This window comes from Acanthaster planci, linkage group LG11 (genome assembly GCF_054643075.1).
Source record: "Acanthaster planci isolate LZ-2023a linkage group LG11, COTS_SCS, whole genome shotgun sequence".
Lineage (NCBI taxonomy): Eukaryota > Metazoa > Echinodermata > Asteroidea > Valvatida > Acanthasteridae > Acanthaster > Acanthaster planci.
The window spans coordinates 7,526,553-7,546,232 of NC_141787.1; the positions used below are offsets into that span (position 1 = coordinate 7,526,553).

Genomic DNA, 19,680 nt, shown 5'->3' on the forward strand with positions numbered 1-19,680 from the left:
CCGAATACCAGTGAGATCCGGCTTTATTTTGGTACAGCGCCCTCATTCTTCCACCCATCACGATCTAGTGTGCAGAACTAAGTAAGTTGGCTTATCTAAAGGTTGCGTCCAGCCAGCAAGATTCTGTGTGATTTACCCTAGACTTCGAAGTTTGGGTTAATGTGAGCATTTTCCGATTCCATGGTCATGACAAGCACATTTCTACTGCTAGTAGTCTTTGGATGCGTTGCTTCTAGTTTTGAACTACCAAATGCAAAGGTTAGAGTTACATGTATACATATAGCTCGGCCTACAATGTAGGCCGCGCTGCCTAGGCCCGAAAGCCCGCTAGGCTGCTTTTCAATTTGGGTCTGTCCACAATAAAACTTAAAGACACATTTGCACATAAACAAAATCATCTCTTTTTTTCTACATTGTTGAGAGTCAAGAAATGAACTTTAACCATTTTACTGATATTTGTATAATTGTAGAGAGATACTTTACACAGTTTAATAGGATTTGGTTGTTCATTGTTTAAATAATCAGGATCTTGATGAAAAAGTTCAGCTTATTTTAAGGGGTTCCAGTGGGACATGCACATAACTGTGTCAGCTCATGTTTTTCAGGTTTTCTACAATACCACTTTTACAGAGAAAAGCAATTCATTAGTTAAACCATGGGTACTACAGGTGCAACATTTGAGAAATGTGTCAAAATCCATGGCTTTTTATTTCTTTAAGTTATCCTAAACAGGAATTTAAGGAGAGCTAATTAAGGAATAACGTATGTCACAGTGTCTGTCCACAGAGCATGCAGCGTGACAAACAAAAAACAGGCTGATTTTGCCATTCCTTGAGCAGGTAACCTGAACATAAACATTTGTATCTTCCTGAGGAAAATGTTTACAATAATATTTTACATCATGTTTGTGTTTGTGTCACGCAAATGTGTCTTTTGCTGTGGACAGACCCATTTAAGTTGGCGTGAGGCCGAGAAAAAAAACTAGTTTTTGTTCGTTTTTTAATAGAGTAACCCTCGCTGGATTTTTGAACAATCAAATCCTGTCGAAAAGACCACCCACTTGTGTATATTGTTTTCAATGTTTCCTGACCTTCGATAAGCCTTATCGAAAATACTGCATGGGTGATTTTGCACAATGGTAGAAAGGGATTGTGGGAAGGAAAAGGGGCAATGTTTGACAGTCATTTTTCCATTAGAGCAAACCGGTTGCACATAAGTTGTTTTTCTTGTATGCCCCTTTGTGCCTCATTTTAACACTCTGATTTCATTATTGTGGTGCAGTATTTTACAATTTCATTTGTGCCTATGGGGCAGTTTCATGCGAAAGTGGAAATTTGGTTGTATTGTGACCAAACTCGTTCTTTTAGGTATATGATGAGATGTTATTTCAAGAAAAGACAGTGGAAATAATACGTTGTACTTTAACCCTAACAGTAGCCCATAATACTAAAAATTACTACATACATGTATACTTAGTAGTCAAATGTTCATGTAGCATACAACGCTGTCGCTTGTAAGAGGACATGACCTTATTGTTCTCTGAAGCCATAAAATACAATAGATAAGACAATGTACCATATAGTGCTGTGGCACTGTGAATGTATGACTTCATTGTTCTCTGTACGAGTAACAATTTGTTGTGCTACATGTACACGTAGGTCCTTCAGGCTCAGACTTCTATCTACTGTATGTTGTATTCTGTAGTACTGTAAGCCAAATGACATGCTTGATTGTTAGGGTTAAGAGGTTCATGTACATGTACCTCCACTTTCATGTTTTTTGTGAAACTTGTTTTTGTTTGTGACCTGGGTTAACAATGAGGTCAGTAACAGGGTGACCATGTTTCCTCTTTCACATAGGACTGCCCCTTTCATTTTAAGCTACCATACTCAGTACAGCTCATATTTATCGGCAAAAGTGTGATATCATCCTAGGCTGAAACCTCAAAGCTGCAGCAATTTTTTTATGCTTAAATTGGCTAGAATTTTTATTTTTGCCATCTAAATGTTTCTTGAAATGATGATATACAGTTCGTGATATGTGTAGCAGGGATAAGCAGCTTTATCAGTTCATAACTTGAACAAGAAATCTTTAAATTTAACAGCTCCACCCTCATTTTGTTTAGGAAAAGGATTGGGATAAATATGAAATTTTTACAGAGTGCACTTTGTAATGAAAGTAACCAACAGGGATACCTGTTAATTTTTGCATTTAAAAAGTTAATGAAAAGTATCAGGCGTAAAATTCCCCTTATGGACCCTGTAGGGTCAACACCAGTGCTGACGCCCTACAACACAGTGCACACCATGTGTTTGCCCTGGAAAAGTCACTCTCCAACCTTACCAACTACTTTTTGCATCTATCATGCTGCAGTTCATTGCCTATTCATTGCGCACATGTATGTACATGTACTTGCAACACAAAGCAAACAGATGGCCTTGCAAATCTAAGAACAAGGTCCCCAACCTACTAAAAATTGTGCATGCCCCACCAAACGATCCAGCTAAAAGCTTACTCCTACTTTTCACACCTGTCGCCCCGCCTTCAGGTACATGCATCGACACCCTTTCCTTCTCTGAAATCCCCCTATAATTAACAGGCACCTCATTTTCAAATCCTTGGTGTCCTTGATGGTCCAATATGGAATACTTCCAAAATAATAGAGTCTTTATGCCTTGGCTATTCTTTTTATAATAGGCTTATGTTGTGAAGTTGGACTCTCTGCAGTGGTGACATCTGTGCTGTTTTGTTACTCAACATCGCCCTGTTCTAGGATGGAAATGATACAATGATCATATTAGTCACTTGAATTGATCAGCACGTCCACAGTGTAAAGGCTGATTTTAACCAACAGTTGACTTTGCCTCTAAACTACAGGTAGACCCTTTCATCGCAGGCCAGATGCCCCTGTGGAGACAGGAGGAGGCAGATGTGGTCATCTACCGCATTCCCTTGCTCAGTTACACCCCTGGAGGGCACCTGCTGGCCGTCGCTGAAGCCAGGAAGTACTCCGGAGGGGATGCTGGTCCGAAGTTCATGGCCATCCGCCGATCAGTTGATGAGTTGGGTGAGATTGGGGCTCTATGTATACCTGTACATGTGTGTTCCTTGTTGTGCTTGCTCCATACTTGAAATTTGGTTTCCTTGTTTGACTGAGGTAAGGGAATGCTTAAGCACCGTTGTTGTTGATTTGAGTCGCTGACTTAGACTTGATTCAGATTTAGATCTCACATTTCTTTTACTTGAGCTGAGATTTGACTTTGAAGAAGTAAATAATTTTTTAGATTTTTGCCCTGCCGGACGTGTATTTTAACACTGTATGCGCAGTGTATGCCCCCGAAGGCTTGTGTACGTCAGCGGGTACCGTGAAAACTATTTCAAGGTACACGTAAGCAGGAGGTCGTAGGTTCGAGTCCCACCCTAGTAAGTTTGTGTTTTTTCACAAGTTTCCAGGGCATACACTGAGCTTGCAGAGTTTCAAATACACGTCAGGCAGGGCAAAAATCCAAAATAAATGTACATCTCCCTGGCGCAAATCCATCCTTGAAATTCAAAAAAATACCTTGCAAATTGACTGAAACAGATTTGACTTGTTGGCATCACCAACTTCTGTCAATATCAATGCAATTTCCACTCACTGTCTAGCAGTAGTGTTTATTATCCAATTTTTTGATGGGTGTATCCATCATGTAACATCTCTGGTTTATTCTTTTGCTTGCGAACCGATGGTCAGCCACAGCAAACCAGGTGCTGGTTGGGAAAGAAATAGAACCGTGACTTAATAGGAGAGGTTGTTGTGAATATTCATTGCAAATTTCAGTCAGAAGTTTCTGAAAGAGTATGACAAAAATGCTACGTTTGTGCAGTATTTAGTGCAGTGAGTCAAAGGTTCACATGGTGGACATGTTGGACAAGCCAGTGAGACATGGGTCATTCCACGAAGTTGGGGCAAAATTTGTGACAGTGTCCGTTGTTACGTGGGTTCAGTAAAAATAAAAAGTTATTTCCCTACATGTGGATTCCAAACTGACATTGTAATACATCTTGCAAGGCTGAATATTTTGACAGAGTAAATGACCTACTCTACAGGTCATGACAGGTGGTAAGAGTTACCCATGTAACAAGGACAATGTCACCAATTGTGCCCCAACCTCATGGAATGACCCACATGTGTTTCCAGTATTACCATGTAAATCTCCTTTGTGGGTGAGTTTGGTTCTGGAAAGAACGGATGGAATCACTGTTTGAGGAAGAAAGAACTGTCCGTCATCTCCCTACAAGTGATGGTCTTGAATTTCAAAATTGCTCTTTCAGGAATTTGATTAATGAACTTGCACTGTCAAACAGGGTTGGGTTCTGTTTTCATGCGAAGGAATCGGTTACACTTGACATTATTTCATTGATTTATACTGCTCTCCAGGCGACACGTGGGAGCCGATGCAGTATATCGTAGACGACGGCTACCTCATCTTCGACGGCCTCAACCTCGGCAACGTCATGGTAGATGACGAGAAAGGGATCATCTTCATCATGTACACGTACTGCTACCACCATGACCGGTGTGACATCGCCGACACCAAGCTGGTCAAGAGCTTGGATGACGGCGTGACCTGGTCAAAACCACTGAACCTCTCGCAGCAAGTCGGCACGGCATCGTTCGCCCCTGGGCCCGGCTTCGGCATCCAGGTTGGCTGACTTCCTTGTCTGGAATTGCAAATTGGATCTCTCTATGAGTGAGACATAAAATGAATGCAGTGGCGCTTAGGGGCTGTATGAATGAATGACAGAGGGCTCTGTGTTGATTGCTTTGCATCAGCGTTTCCCCTACCTAATTCAAACACGAGGTGATCCACCGCACTAATATCAGTGAGCGCCGCAGCCTTTTTCGCTTTTCTTGCAGCCTCACATACAAGACTGGATGAGAAAAACAAGAGAAATGTATGTTTGCACATATGTTGAGGATATTTCACTATTCATGTTGAGATTGCCAGTGAAGGCAACACAACGTAAGATTGGTAAATGTACATGTACATGCAACATGGGAGCACAGGTGCATCTTGATAGGAGTTATTTCGATAGGCCTGTCAGCACAGTCAGTACTACTTACATGTACATTGGTTGAATGCTCTTTGATTTTGTTTGCAACCTTATCCTCATCATTATCACTGTCAGGGAAGTACCCGGCATTTTGAACAGTGCACATACGTGTATATGCTGGTACTGGCATAGGAGTTATTCCAGAAATTAGGGGTCGCATTTTTTTCGTGTCCCTGTCATATCTGACATATAAGATCTCATACGTTCAGAACATATTTTCTAATTTCTAAGAGTAATGAATTAATGCAAATTACATGTACCTGCCAAACAAAACGCAATAGTTTGAAATCAATTCCGGTGATATTTACATGCCAAATAACAATGATTAGATGTGACAGGGACACAAAAATGTCTCACTTTTGGACCCCTAATTTCTGGAATTACCCATATCCTACATACCTTTTGTCATTGGTGATATGTGTACAGGTATTGCATTGCTGAGCCTGCCCCTGACTAGCTTGCAAAGACACCCGACTGGTAAGGGTGGGACGTTTGTTTTAATGGAAAACAAAAGCTCCAAATCCGCTTACAGATTTTCCCAAATGTTTAAACGGAACTGCTGCTTTTAGAGGTTTGACATGTTGATTGATGCAATATGGCGTTCATTATTTGTTGTAAACAATAACTGTTACATATTGTTTTTTCCCTTCGGCATCCACGTACTCTTTGAGAAAAATGTGGATTCTAAAACAATAAACATTACTTGTTTTATTCGCACCAACATCAATCTACACTTTTACATTGGTTAGACCATGTGCATTGTTGAAGTACATAATTACGCATATATATATGAAAACACTGAGGTAGGTGGCGGTGGTATCCGTACAAACCAAAGTGGCCGCTTAACGTACATGTACATGCACTGGGCCAATACACCACATGCTGGTTTGCTTGTACCTTGCAAAATTTGCATATGTCATTCTATCTGTGTTGTGCTTTTGTAGGTGCCACGTGCACATACAGCTGCACATGTAGTCAAGTGTCCACCCGGCCTCTCTTTTTTGTCACCATTGAGGAGTACTTGGGCACGTAGCTCATAGAATGAGTGAGCTAGGTATTAAGACAGAGCTTGCTTAAAATAAAGTATGCTGTCGGTCATTCGAGAACGTCAGTACACATGCGCGAGGTCAGCCCTATCAGTTCAGCCACACGCCGACTAATACGTACTTCAGGTTTTTGAAATACCTCATTGGTGGTATTGTTTGAAGGGAGAAAGACCACAGATTTGATTGAAACTAACCAATTCTGAAGTTAGTCAATTTTGATGGTGTAGACTGAAGCATTTGATATCATTTTTCTTTTCAAGAAAAAAAGAGCACCAAATAAGGGGCGTCTGGTCTCCTGTGGACACGGCAGCGGGTTTGGAGGTGGCGTGCAGTGCCTACTGAGCGATGATCACGGGATAACATGGCGATGGGGAGGGCATATCACCAAAAGCAGCGACTTTGTGCCCGACGAATGTCAGGTATTCCCTTGCATTTCTAGATTAGAGAACGAAAGAAGGATATTGCACGCTGATGGACAGGATGGATGGAAACTTCATTTTGTTACTGCTCTAAGGGAATTACACCGTGTTACAATTACATGTACAAATGAAATATTACCAACTGCATGTTAAATCTTGACAGTCATCAGTGTATCTGGAAAGATATTCAAGAATAGCATTGGTTACTGACATTTGTCATTGATAAGCAATGTCAAGTGCAAGTTGAGAGATTCTGGGATTGCAGCACTTTGCAGAAATGAATGATGCTTACCAAAGAATGATACATGTACATGTAGATTTGAAGTGGAATGCAACTGCTAGTTTTTCAACAAGCAGTGTTGTATTTGAGTCCATCACAAGTCCCTGCAAGTCCCTGTAAGTCCATCACAAGTCATAATTCAGTCTTAAGCCAGTTCACAAGATATTCAAATGAGCTGTGACAAAAGCATTCTATTGTCATTGTTCACCCTGTCACTTATGACTGGCCTTGGGAAGGGACTTGTGACTGGACTTGTGATGGACTTGACTTCGACACTGCCAACAAGATCAGAAAAATCGTCCCTCGGGTGGTATTCACTCTGTATGGGTTTTGTAGATCCAAAGCAGCAAAGAACGATGAACTGGAATACTTAAACACGACAAGGTTGAAAATTGAGTCATAGTGGTACATTTATACATTGTTCTGAGGGTGCCAGGTTTGAATCCATTATGTTGGTAGGTGAAATTTTAATAATCAAAGACAGTAGTCGTTATGAATTTGTGCATACAGGCAGCTGAACTGCCCGATGGCTCCGTCATGCTCAACATCCGCAATGGTCATAGATACAAGTGTCACTGTCGTATTGTGGCACGCAGTTACGATGGTGTGGAGTCGTTTCCTTTGAAAGATATCTATGAAGATTCTACTTTGATCGAGCCAGCGTGTGCTGCAGGCTTGCTTTATCACCGAGATGTTCTTTTTTTCACAAACCCCAAAAGTACCACAGAAAGTGAGTACAGATTCTTAATTCTTGGGAAAAAAAATTGTTTGTTTATTACTGTTTGTTTCTGTTCATCCAGTAGTACATTTAGCACCAATCACAGGATGGAGTAACAGTTGAGAAGGCAATGAAGAAATAGTTAGTTTTAGAGGTGGGAGGAAAACCAGGGATAAATGTATTGTTCCAGGGAAAACCTGTGGAACCGGGCAGGGACTGAAAACCCAATCCACAGGCTGACCTAGGGACTGAAAACCCAATCCACATGCTGACCTAGGTGGGATTTGAACCCGGGCCACAGTGGTGGAAGGCAAGGAAAGAGCCGCTACACCAACCTAACTCCAGGGGTGAGATCTGTCAGGATATTTCCTGATTTCAGGTGTTTTATCGTCAGGTTTTTCCTGATTTTCCAGGATTTTCCAAACAATCTTTTTCAGAATCTGGAAAATCCTAGTTTATCATTAGGGTGTTTTTACATATAACAGTTGACATAGTACACATGGAATAGGTAACGGTATGTTAACGGGTGCCACATCACAAATGCATCTCGTACATAGATCCTATGCTGCCATGAGCCCCTCAAGACATCTGGCGATGATTTTGTGGATATTTCGCTTTCCTCCAATCTCACTCCTGTGACTCTCATTGTGAGATCTTTATTCATCATATTCCTGCCTGCACTTTTGCAACAAATGGAACAAATGTGCAGACCTTAAACTCCCCCTGAGTGGAGAGATTTATGCATAAGCACTGATGCAGTCAAAATGCCACCGAGATGATTATCTGAGAACTGGCCCCTGTTTCCCACTCATTCTTTGTTACCTACATCCATACATCCCAGCCGCAAAGCTTGTCGCATGATATTCTGTGTAATTCTGCTGCTGCACAGTGCCCCTGCAAAAATATTGGATGTCACAACTTGCGTATTTCCCATTTATTTCCTTCTATCAAATTTTGAATTTTCACCCAAGTGTTGGGTTTTGCTAAAGCCGGTCACATGCATGGAGTGGTCTGAAAGTTTATGAATCATAGTGAAACAAAGCAGGAGTTTCCAAGTGAGGCAGCCAAAAACCTAGGGGTATTGTCCATAGCTGTCTGAAAATTTGCAGTTGTGAATTGGTGGGAAATGAGATTCCTTTCTAATTATTCTACTCTTGCTCCCATGCAGGAGTTGACCTGACGCTGCGATGGAGTTACGACAACGGGACGACGTGGGACGGCGAGCTTCAGATCTGGGATAAAGCCAGCGGGTACAGCACCATGACGGCTCATCTGGGACCTTCACAATATGTCTTCATTCTTTTTGAGAAGGGCATCACATCAACCACCGAATCCATCGAATTTGTACGTGTGAGCTTATATGATGAAGTATAGTTGGACTTCGTCCTTCATGCCCTGTTTGTGCAAGGCTCATCTGAAGGGGACCCAGGAAATGAGGATCAATTGCTGTCTGTGTTGATTTTTTACCACATTTCAGTTGCTGTGGCAGTGTTTCAAATTGCAAACCAGCGGTTGCAATATGTTTTGTGAACACTTAATACCCAAAGATGTTTTTCCTTACCGAGCAGGACTCCGATGACACTGCTGGCAGTTTGTTTTGCAATGGATGATACTAATTCACACAAATACGTATCAAAGGAGGTTTAGCCATTCCTATATTGTTCGAGAGCTGAGTCTCTGTATGGTACTGCCTTGTATTAGCTAGTTCTTTTTTATTTTACAAATTCCCAGGAAAACATCAAGGGATATACCATGAAAGATGTCCATTCTTATATGCCTGTCATACAGGTAATCTCTTTGCATATAATTTTTGAAAGCCCCAAAATTGTTGATTTATGGGATAAAATCATGCGGGTTCCTTATTACTAAAACTGTATATTTCTTAATTTATGGAGGGGTTGAGGTTACCGTGGACAAATGGGAAGCAAGTTGTAAGTGCAGTATGCATTAAAGGAAGTGTAATGTCTGTTTACTTTGAAGTGGATTTCTGTTAACATTCACTTTTTGCATACTTTTATACAGACGTACTGCAAAGTTTTTGTTTGAATGGACTTCAAAATTAATGTCAAATGTATTTTCATATTTTGTGACATTATAACTAATGAGAAATATGATTCAGTTGTACTCTAAATCCTTTAAGAGTAAATAAATGTGCTAATTACGTACAAGAGAACATTTTTTCACTTATTTCCCAGTTTAAAACCGTCTGAAGGTTACAATTTTTTTCCTTTTGATCTACATGCCTTTGCAAAGGATGTGAAGAGACATACATTTGGTAAACGGGTATGTCACTTGGTGAGAGGGTTCAGGAACACGTGAGGGGGAAGTCATCGGCATTGCACGAACACATCACATGCAAAAGAAACATGATTGGCAGTCTCACAAAGTTGAGGTGAAAATGTTGAACAAGTGACCTAGTGACGCGATGCTCAGGCAGGTAATGGAATCGGCGTATATTAACCCTAACCGCCAAGCATATTGTGTGGCTTACACTACTCAGTATTGCAAAATACTAAGTAATAGCCTTAGCCTGACGGACCTAGTGCTACAAATTACTACTTCTGGCTAGGTTACTTCCATTGTTACTTGTACTGAGAATAATAAAGTCATGCATTCATAGCGCCACAGCACTGTATAGTGTATTGTTCTATACATTGTATTTTATGGCTTCAGAGCACAATATTAAAGTTATGTCCTCTTACAAGCGACAGGGCTGAATACATTTTACCACAAGTAGTAATTTGTAGTATTATGTAGGGTTATGGTTAAATTAAAGAACTTAAACCTGAAATATACAGAAAGGAGGAATTGACCTTCGGACAACCATAGAGAGCTGAAGGATGAAAATTGGACAACCCTGGTTTCCATGGGATTTAAGCAATCGACGCGTTCCCCGGGGTCCCGAAACACAACGCGCGTCGGATTGTTCTTCAAGGAAACATTCAAGCATTCGCACCTGACGAGGGGCGGGAGACGCCCGAAAAGTCGTATTGGAGTAAGTTCCCACAGGGTGATATGGCTTTTAGAGAGGTAAACAAGTTGTCAGGAGAATCCCTAGACAAGGCCAGGAACATCGTAAAGTGTATCGATAATATATTGATGCCTTTTACTGGTCATGTGTGCGTGACATGTTTACTTTGGTAGGCCTACTGGAGCGACAAAGGCGCATCCAGTACGAAATTATCGGGGAAGGGAGCAATTTTTTGTGTGAAAGTGTGAAAAGATGATGGTACTTTCCCATTCAGTGACACATCATCTCTGGTGACTTGCAATAACTCCTGGTTGGAGTATGTGAAATCTGGCCTTTTATGTCGGAGAGTTGTGAGCGGATATAAGAACGAGACCAATCATTAATTTTGGTTTATTTGTCGGTTGACTGGTGGTGCAAGTAGAGGACTGTGTTTCAAATCCTCTTGATAGCAAAGTCTGACAGCAATTTCAATGGTTTTCTAACAGATGAAAATGAAGTCCACAAAACAAGATCTCAATGAAATCCATGAAGTAGGCTTATTTATTAAAAGTCCTTTCGTGGCCATCTATCACAGCTTTAAGATATAAGAGTGAACGCCAGTTCAGTGCTCAATTTTATCCGAAGTCATCGCCACACCGCCCTCTAGCGCATGTGTGCGTCCATATTATCTTTCGACTATGGGATGCACGTGCAGAACTACTTGGAGCTGACTTGTGTGTGCTTACTCCTCCGTGGTTTTACTAAAATGGCCCAGAATATTCTTGAAAAATTTAACTTTTTGTACACTTTTCGCGTACGTCTATCGTGTTTAAATTTTGTATTTATCCTTTGGTTTGTTATTCAACAGGCATTTAGACTGGGAGCAGGGCAGGTGAGCTTAATTGTTTGTAGACAACCATGCATATGACAACACTCGTAACACACTTTGCTGTACGCACTTTGCTATACGAGTGGGGGCCACTGGCCACCCCTTCCCTCTTTTTCAACTATTGTGCCTTGCTTGACTTTTTTTAAAATTTCAGCATGCGTTAGTTTTGAATGTGAGTTTTGCACTGAATTAGACAGATGGTTTTGTTGTTGTGACCATTTTAAGTTCAAGGCTATATGTGTGCCAGCCCGCGTGCATTGAGCACTGCAGTGGAAAAGTATGCATGGCCTACCCATCACAAGAACTGTATATTTGATCCTTACAAATTTGGTGTCAAAATGACCTCATAGAGTAAGTCTGAAAATGAACTGTAGTGATTCCGTGTAGCCGGGGTGCTATAGTAGAACCTACATGTACTATCAATTAACAGACTTGTGTCTGTGCAGAAAACATATGGTGTGATTGACTAGCTATCCTACCCTACTGTCAAGGTCCACTTACCCACAGCACACCTGCTGACGCTCCTGCATTGCAAGACAATTGACCAGTCTGTCCATACCAAACAGGTGAGTCCCCACATAGCCGCTCAGAAGACCTTGTGGAGGCACGGAGAGGCAGAGGTGAACATCTACCGCATTCCCTTGCTCAGTTACACCCCCGAAGGGCACCTTCTAGCTGCCACTGAAGCCAGGAAGTACTCGGCGGGAGATGCTGGGCCCAAGTTTATTGCCATCCGAAGGTCCTTGGATGCATTGGGTAGGTTCCCGCGCATTGCACAGCATCTGTTGTGATGTCTAATTTACAGCAGCTCACACTGCAACCACTGTTTGACAATTGCACATGTTCATGTACAAGCACCTAAAATGCACGTAGTAAATAGTAAATACAGTATCTCCCATACTAGTTGGTCATTGGTCATCACCGTCCTGGCAGGACAGTTACTTTCATATACATGTATGCCACATAACTGGCCATGCAAACTTGTTACCCATGCAGAAAATACTGGAAACCTGGGGCATACATTTGTCTTTCTAGTATGTGATTTGGATACAAAAACATAGCGGTTATTGCCGTGACTCTTCAAATCTGTGATGCAGATTTTGTTTGGAGGGTCCACCTTACGTGTTCAACCATCATATCCCATTTGAACAAATTGGAGTTGTAAAATTGGTAAAAAAACTTGTATAATGTCCTCTGTTTCTGTGGTGTGAAAAATGGTTAGTATGCAGCAGAAAGACAAGAACAAAACTATCATATTATCTTGAAAATTCTTTCCTTAGGAGGAGCAGCCTATGAAAGTCCTACTGAATGTTGTGACCCTTTAAGATGTACATGTATCTAAAAGTTTTAATAATCTAACAAGAAGTTCAACAACACCGCTCTAGCTATGACATGTTAAGATCACGACCAGCCAGCCACCGTCTCCAGCCCTGAGCAAAAGAGGGCACTATTGTCTCAGATGGGTTTGAAGAAAGGATATGACACTGAAGTAAAGTACATTAACTACTTACGAGGACATCTAAGGTTGTACCAAAACAGATAATGTTGAATTTTGCGAGAATTTTACACTCCTTAAAGTAGGAGTTCCACAAATCTTATCCGAACTAAGTCTGCCATGGATTTATCTTCATGCACTGTTTCCTATTTATCTTCATGTACTGTTTCCTAGGTGAAAAATGGGACCTGATGCAATTCATCGTCGACGATGGCTATCTCATCATTGATGGTATCAACCTGGGAACCATCATCGTGGACGACGAGAAAGGCATCATCTTCATCATGTACACCGTCTGCAATCACCACGACCAGTGTAACAACCCCAGTACCATGCTGGTCAAGAGCTTGGATGACGGACTGACGTGGTCCAAGTCTATCAACATCTCAAAGCAGATTGGCTGCCAGTCATTTGCTCCGGGCCCAGGCTTTGGTTTTCAGGTAGATAGCATTTTGTGTACTGGGTAAAATGTGCAATTGGGGTTCCGTGCTGAAGCTAGGAATGAGGTATACAGTTATCTGTGTGTGAATTAGAACCATGCACGAACAAGATAAGAGTCCTCTTGCCAAGCAAGAAAGTCTCAACTCACCTCAGTTTGATCGCGGGCATACTGCACAGAGTACCCACAAGCAATTTCATAAAAATTATTTCAGTGAATTTGCGTGTGCATTAAAGAAACACAGGGCAATAGTTAGTGTTTGTCAGATCAGCCTGTCTCACAGTTACAGGGCTGCTATAAACACAGTGCAGACACTGTAATGGCAGTCAGATTGCAGACTGTTAATGTCCTTTAAAAAAAATGGAAGCAGGAAAGGAAGAATAGAGCTAGCTTGTAACTTTGACCCTCTTGTCCAACCGGGGGGGGGTGATTTTCTTACCATAAAATGGTTGAAACTTGAAACATTTTATTCCAATGAAATTTCTCATTTCACTTATTTCTCAGCAAGATACTTTGCTCCAGTTTCATCTGTCCCCCAAGAAACTAAATACATTGACCATGAAGCAGCATGCATTTTTGGAAAGGAATATTTAGTTGTTGATTTGTAAATTATAGTCCTGTGGAGCAAGCAGATTATTCAAATATTTGTTTCAGGCAACCTTCAATGGATTATAAATGCATTGTTTCCTTTCACCAGAAAAAACTGGCTCCACACCAGGGCCGTCTGGTCTCCTGTGGACATGGCAGTAGGTTTGGTGGTGGTGTGCAGTGCCTACTCAGCGACGACCATGGGACGACATGGCGTGTTGGGGGCTACATCAAACGGAATGGGGACTTTGTACCAGACGAAAATCAGGTACACATGCTGCTGTGGTCAGCAGAAAAATTGATCTGGTGAATATCTGGAACCAGCAGTGAATTTCAACATTTGATGCAACTGAAAATTTTCTAATCAGCCACACCCATTGAGGGTATGCCTTGCAGATTTGCACAGAGTATTTGGACATGTTGGAAGTGTATATCTTATAAGAAGCAGATGGACCTTGATAGCTGAGCTGCCTTGCATTCCTAAATTCGAATTGTTAAATTGGTTTTTGGTTTATGATCACTTTTGCAATCATGATGGGTTCTGCAGAGCTGCCAACCAGTACGATTTTATCGTTTTCATACGATTTTTCAGTGACAATATGACATTATAATTTTTCTCAATAAAATACAATTCACCCAAAATTATTTTAGTTTTTTATCTATTGTTTGGCTGAATTTCGCACGGTAACATCAATTGTCGGCAATGTTGGAAGTTCCATGCGAATGCATGCAACATGCATGATGAGGTGTCCACCCATTAGGCCCTCTATTGTTTGTTGCTGCTTCGTTTGTGCAGTTTGTCTGTGCACCGTACGTAAACTATGGATGTAGACTGTGCATCTCGCTCGATTGTTCACATCCGAATCAAGCTCCAAGTTACACAACAGTGAAGAATAGGAGATTTTGGGGGGAAAGTAGGACTTTTTAAGGTAAAATTATAGGATTTTTGGTCAAGTGAGGTTGGCAGCTCTGGTTCTGCAAAGGGGCTGTAGAGGCAGTGACAGACATTCCCCTGAATGGTGCATCTACGCATCCATCTGATAGAATGTGTTCACCACTTACGCACAGTTGTTGGGACCTTTAAAAGTAAACCATGTCCACCGCATCCACATAGAGGGATTGCACTTCACATTTTTTTCAATGATCCCTTGCCATGTTAAAGGAACCATTATTGAGTACCAGCTGCAAGGGGTATATCAATGAAGAAACTGAAAATGTAGAAACCTTCAATTACATTGCAACTTTAAACTTAACCCTGTGGAAACGACTGGGTAAAATTATGAAAAGAATCTCATTCACATTCACAGGCGAATTTCCTGCTTGTGAAAAAAAGCTGTGAAAAATTTTCCCACTTGTGAAAAAAGTGTGAAAATATTCCCATTTGTGGAAATTTGTCCACTTGAGAAAATTTTTCCCACTTGTGCAAAAAGGTGTAAACATTTTTCCACTGGTGAAAAAAAGTGTGAAAAAAATTTCCCACTTTGGAATTTCTTTTCCACAGAGGGGAAAAGTGTGCAATTTTTTCCCACTGAGGGGAACATTTTCACAGTTTGTGAAATGAATATTCATTTTCGCGGATGGGAAAAAGTGTGAAAAGCTTTCTTTCTTTTGAGGTTAATTCTCAGTTGCAATGTACTGTACATGTACATGTATGTGCCCTTTTCACATATTGCTTCGCACTGTTTTCCACAAACACATACTTACTTCAAATTACTTTGCAGTGGCTTACTTTGCCCCAATTTCATGCTTTTGTCTACAGGCTGTTGAACTGTCAGATGGCTCCATTATGCTAAACATCCGCAATGCCCACTTCTACAACTGCCACTGTCGCATGGTGGCACGCAGTTATGATGGGGCCGAGTCCTTCCCCTTGAAGGATGTGTACGAGGATAAGGTTTTGATTGAACCAGCGTGTGCGGCAGGACTGCTGTTTTACAGAGATGTGCTGTTCTTCACTAATCCAAAAAGTACTACTGAAAGTAAGTGGAATCTTTGACCAGAGCTTTGTGACTTGGTCTGTCTGTATGCTTCAGAAACAAGTCTTTTTACACCGAGGGCCATTTGAATTTCACTGCTGATCCTTTTTCAATGGCCAACTGTATAGTTTTTGTTGGAACAATTGTTCTAAAATGCTTAAATTGGTTTATTGACTTTAAAGGCCGTTTTTCTCAAGTTGAAATCTAATTTCAGGTTCCATATCTCTTTCAGGATTTATTCAAACTTCCTCAAACGCGCATCAAATGAAAGTTTCTTTTTATACGTACATTACAGTGATCCCAGTTTCAAATTTTGAATTTTCACCCAAATGTTGGGTTTTGCTAAAGCCGGTCACATGTATGGAATGGTCTGAAAGTTTATGAATCATTGTGAAACAAAGCAGGAGTTTCCAAGTGAGGCAGCCAAAAACCTAGGGGTATTGTCCATAGCTGTCTGAAAATTTGTAGTTGTGAATTGGTGGGAAATGAGATTCCTTTCTAATTATTCTACTCTTGCTCCCATGCAGGAGTTGACCTGACGCTGCGATGGAGTTACGACAATGGAACAACGTGGGACGGCGAGCTTCAGATCTGGGATAAGGCCAGCGGGTACAGCACCATGACGGCTCATCCGGGACCTTCACAGTACATCTTCATACTCTTTGAGAAGGGTGTTTCATATTCAACTGAATCAGTTAACTTTGTACGGGTGAGCCTGTATGACAAGAGATAGCTGACTTCTTTATTTACACTTGATGCCCAAGATGCAAGTATTGTATTAATGTACATGTACTGTATTGGTAGAAGTTAATAAGTCAGGCTTCGATACATTTTTCTTCAAAGGTCCTGAAAACAACTCATTGACGGAAGAAACATAAAAAACACAAAGTTTAAATGTTACAGGGCACAACACTTTTATTTCAGTGGAAGCGTTTTTAGTGACAGTAGAACTTTATCATGATGCTGCCATGTTTGTCTTGTTCCCTGTAGCCCCTTTGGCAACATTAATACAACTTCACATCTTGATAAAAGGGAACAAACTCTTTCCTTCCTGCCTGAGTTTAGTTACAGTGCTTTGAATGTGGGAAAAGCAAGATGGCTGCCCCATGATAGAGGTCTATACCAAGCCCTCTGAATGACTCCCAAGCTTCTTAGCCCTTTTCAGATAAATAAGAACACCAACTTCTCTTCATTGGCTTGTTCTTAATGGAGGGATATTGCTTTATATGTCGCCTTTACCTTGATTGGATGAAGCACTGAGTTCAAAAACTACTTCACCTACTGGCACTGGCAAAGATGGTATGCTGTGGTATGAAGATGTGACAAATACGCACAGCAGAAGTGGTAAGATTAACACAAGAGTTGTATAATTGTTTTATTGTATATGCGGGAAGTTTTTGTATATCTGCAAACACACTGCTTGTCTAAGTGGTTTAACCCTCCTATGGTTTTACAGCACAAATGTGCACAAATGCCCACAGTCACTGGTGAGCATGTAGTTTCTATATGGAACTCAAACATGCACAGGTTCAGTAGGTTGTCAGCACAAAATGACCCAGGGTCTTTTGTACCAAAAACCACTCATGTCCAATAAGGAATTTTGCCAACTATTGCTCCATGGTAAGATCGGTACCCTTACCTGTCAACATAGATGTCTGCTGGTGAAATTATAAACTTACACATACATGTATACTCTGAATGGGCTGCCACCCTATCTCATGATCTCTCTGGTCTCTTTAAGAAGCTTCTATATATAGAAATGTGTAACTTCCGTTGCCATACGTCTGAGGCATCAGTGTGTGAGATCTGACATATTGTCACCATCGCTGGGGCTGATTGGTTGTCTTTATAGACAACTTTTCTTTTCAAGAGAGTAAGCAATCTGAGAGATAGCGAGAGCCCATTCCAACCTGTTGTTTCCAAAATTCTTGGCCGAAGAGGACAATGTCTTTCAGATGCAGAGCTCAGATTTCAGAAATAGCATTAAAGCTGGAAGTCATTGTGCAGCTTGCCGCGACACCCAAAGAGCTACAGTTAGACCCTTTCAGAACAATTATAATCCCCACAGAATAAAATGTATTTAATTCTACCCCTTTTTTATGAATGCTAACCAAGCCACTTAGTTTTCATGATACAGTGTTAACTGAAGACTCGTTCACAATCATCAAACTCACCAGTAGAGGATACTTGAGGTACTGGTTCCCAACTTTTGAACGCCCCTATTTGGTGCCATTGTTTGCATTGAAAAGAAAGACCGGTATGTGTACATGTATTTATGTACAAGGAAGGTGTTAAAAACGGGTGTCTTGGACACCCAGGCCAAAATGGTCATCGTGATCAACTGACCTCTGTTAGGTGCATTGAGAAGAATGGGACCCCTTCCGCTTTTTGAGTCAGGAAGGGCGGTCCCCACTTTTGGCAAGTCCAATAATGGGGCAGGGGTTAACGCATTGGTCTATTAATGTCTGATGCCTGATCGACTGGTCTCCTCACTTTGAAAATCCTTCCGCTGGTGGTGCAATGCATGTGTTCCTTACAAAGTATATGTATGATGTTACATTGTAAGTGCACAACATCCTCACACACTGCTACCTCTGCCGTACCATGCACCATTGTCATCTCGTAACCTGTCTAAATTGTCTGATTATAATTGTAACTACTGCAACTTTAAAAATCAGTAATGGTAAGCACGATTCAAATAGCTACATACATCAACTTAGATGCTAAACATTTTTTGAGGAAAAGTTCTATTTAGTCATTTTGAAATTTCCTTGTTTCTTTGCAATAACAGTACATGCCAGATGGAGCAACTTTGCCGAATTTCCAATGGTGCTTTTTGTCATTGTACGTTCTCTTCAACATTTGCTTGAAACTGTGCTGGCTTGTTAGTAGTTATGCAAATTGTTATTTCTGTGAAAAAAGTTTGCTACTTAAAAGGATGTTGCGGTACACTTGTGTATATATATGTAAGGGAAGCATGATTTGCTTAGTGCAAACATACATAGGGCCTATTATGTATGTTTGCACTAAGCAAATGTAAGTGGTGTACATGCAATCAAAGTATAATCTAGTTTGTTCGGTAAAAACGCTTTGTACTTAGAATACATGCTTTTAATACAATTTTGGGGGTATTTGAATAGCAATATGTTCAGAAATACACCTGCTTTTATACCTGTTTATAATACAATTGCACTGATTTTATGTTGTATAGTTACCGCACTGCAAAACATTTTTATGTTGATAGTTATTGGACTTTTACTTACCGAGATGGTATTGCAAAATAATATTACACACACTCTGGCATTGTTTTTCCCTTTTAGTTATCATTTTTCACGATAACTAAGAAGTACTATTTCAGGGTATATAATTCACCGGTTTTGGTTTTAGTCTTGATCAGGTGCGTTAAGATGCTTGTTTAATGTGTGAAAGCTTTAAGAATTAAAGATTTAAGAAATTGAAACCATCTTTTCTTAATTGTAGCAGCAATGGGATTTTTAAAAATTCAAAACTCCAAAATGCGTCATAGCGTCTCCGTTACTCTAATTTTCAATGTTTGTTTTACTACTTTCACGGATATTTTACTGCCTTTTGGTTTTATGCGGAGTTTTTTGTGTCTTTGAGCAAAACTGTGATGTCATCCCAGAAAGATATCCTCAGTGCATTTTCTGTTTGGCACAGTAACTCTTGCATTTTTTTAAAATGTGTGATCATCAGTAGGCCTACACAGCAGTAAGCAAGGAAGCAACCCTTTGTCAGAAATTGTTTTCAGTAAGTAAATGCCGG

General features: G+C 40.7%; 2 protein-coding genes across 4 annotated transcripts; both read left to right on the plus strand.

Annotated features, from left to right (window-relative positions):
- The first annotated feature begins 55 nt into the window (after window positions 1-55).
- Window positions 56-9,762, plus strand: LOC110986893 (sialidase-1-like). 3 transcript variants are annotated; one of them, XM_022249179.2, is made up of 6 exons: window positions 56-81; window positions 2,878-3,067; window positions 4,421-4,686; window positions 6,404-6,562; window positions 7,353-7,572; window positions 8,729-9,762. In XM_022249179.2, exons 2-6 carry the CDS (start codon window positions 2,902-2,904, stop codon window positions 8,932-8,934), a joined length of 1,017 nt encoding a protein of 338 aa, XP_022104871.2. In that variant the 5' UTR covers window positions 56-81; window positions 2,878-2,901; the 3' UTR covers window positions 8,935-9,762. The 3 variants fall into 3 exon arrangements, with proteins under 3 accessions (XP_022104871.2, XP_022104870.2, XP_086999523.1); XM_022249178.2 differs by having other exon boundaries at window positions 62-258; XM_087143397.1 differs by having other exon boundaries at window positions 62-161.
- A 664-nt stretch (window positions 9,763-10,426) lies between these two features.
- Window positions 10,427-19,416, plus strand: LOC147797353 (sialidase-1-like). Its single transcript, XM_087143513.1, has 7 exons — window positions 10,427-10,555; window positions 11,379-11,402; window positions 11,966-12,155; window positions 13,069-13,334; window positions 14,031-14,189; window positions 15,681-15,900; window positions 16,425-19,416. Exons 1-7 carry the CDS (start codon window positions 10,427-10,429, stop codon window positions 16,628-16,630), a joined length of 1,194 nt encoding a protein of 397 aa, XP_086999639.1. The 3' UTR covers window positions 16,631-19,416.
- The last annotated feature ends 264 nt before the right edge of the window (window positions 19,417-19,680 follow it).

Bases quoted from the DNA above. Each gene is read 5' to 3' on its own strand.
- LOC110986893 (XM_022249178.2), top strand. From the start codon at position 181: ATGGTCATGACAAGCACATTTCTACTGCTAGTAGTCTTTGGATGCGTT. The intron at 4,687-6,403 runs GTTGGCTGACTT...TTTCTTTTCAAG, and splicing joins GGCCCGGCTTCGGCATCCAG to AAAAAAAGAGCACCAAATAA. The intron at 6,563-7,352 runs GTATTCCCTTGC...TTGTGCATACAG, and splicing joins TTGTGCCCGACGAATGTCAG to GCAGCTGAACTGCCCGATGG.
- LOC147797353 (XM_087143513.1), top strand. From the start codon at position 10,427: ATGGGATTTAAGCAATCGACGCGTTCCCCGGGGTCCCGAAACACAACG. The intron at 10,556-11,378 runs GTAAGTTCCCAC...GTTATTCAACAG, and splicing joins GCCCGAAAAGTCGTATTGGA to GCATTTAGACTGGGAGCAGG. The intron at 12,156-13,068 runs GTAGGTTCCCGC...ACTGTTTCCTAG, and splicing joins AAGGTCCTTGGATGCATTGG to GTGAAAAATGGGACCTGATG.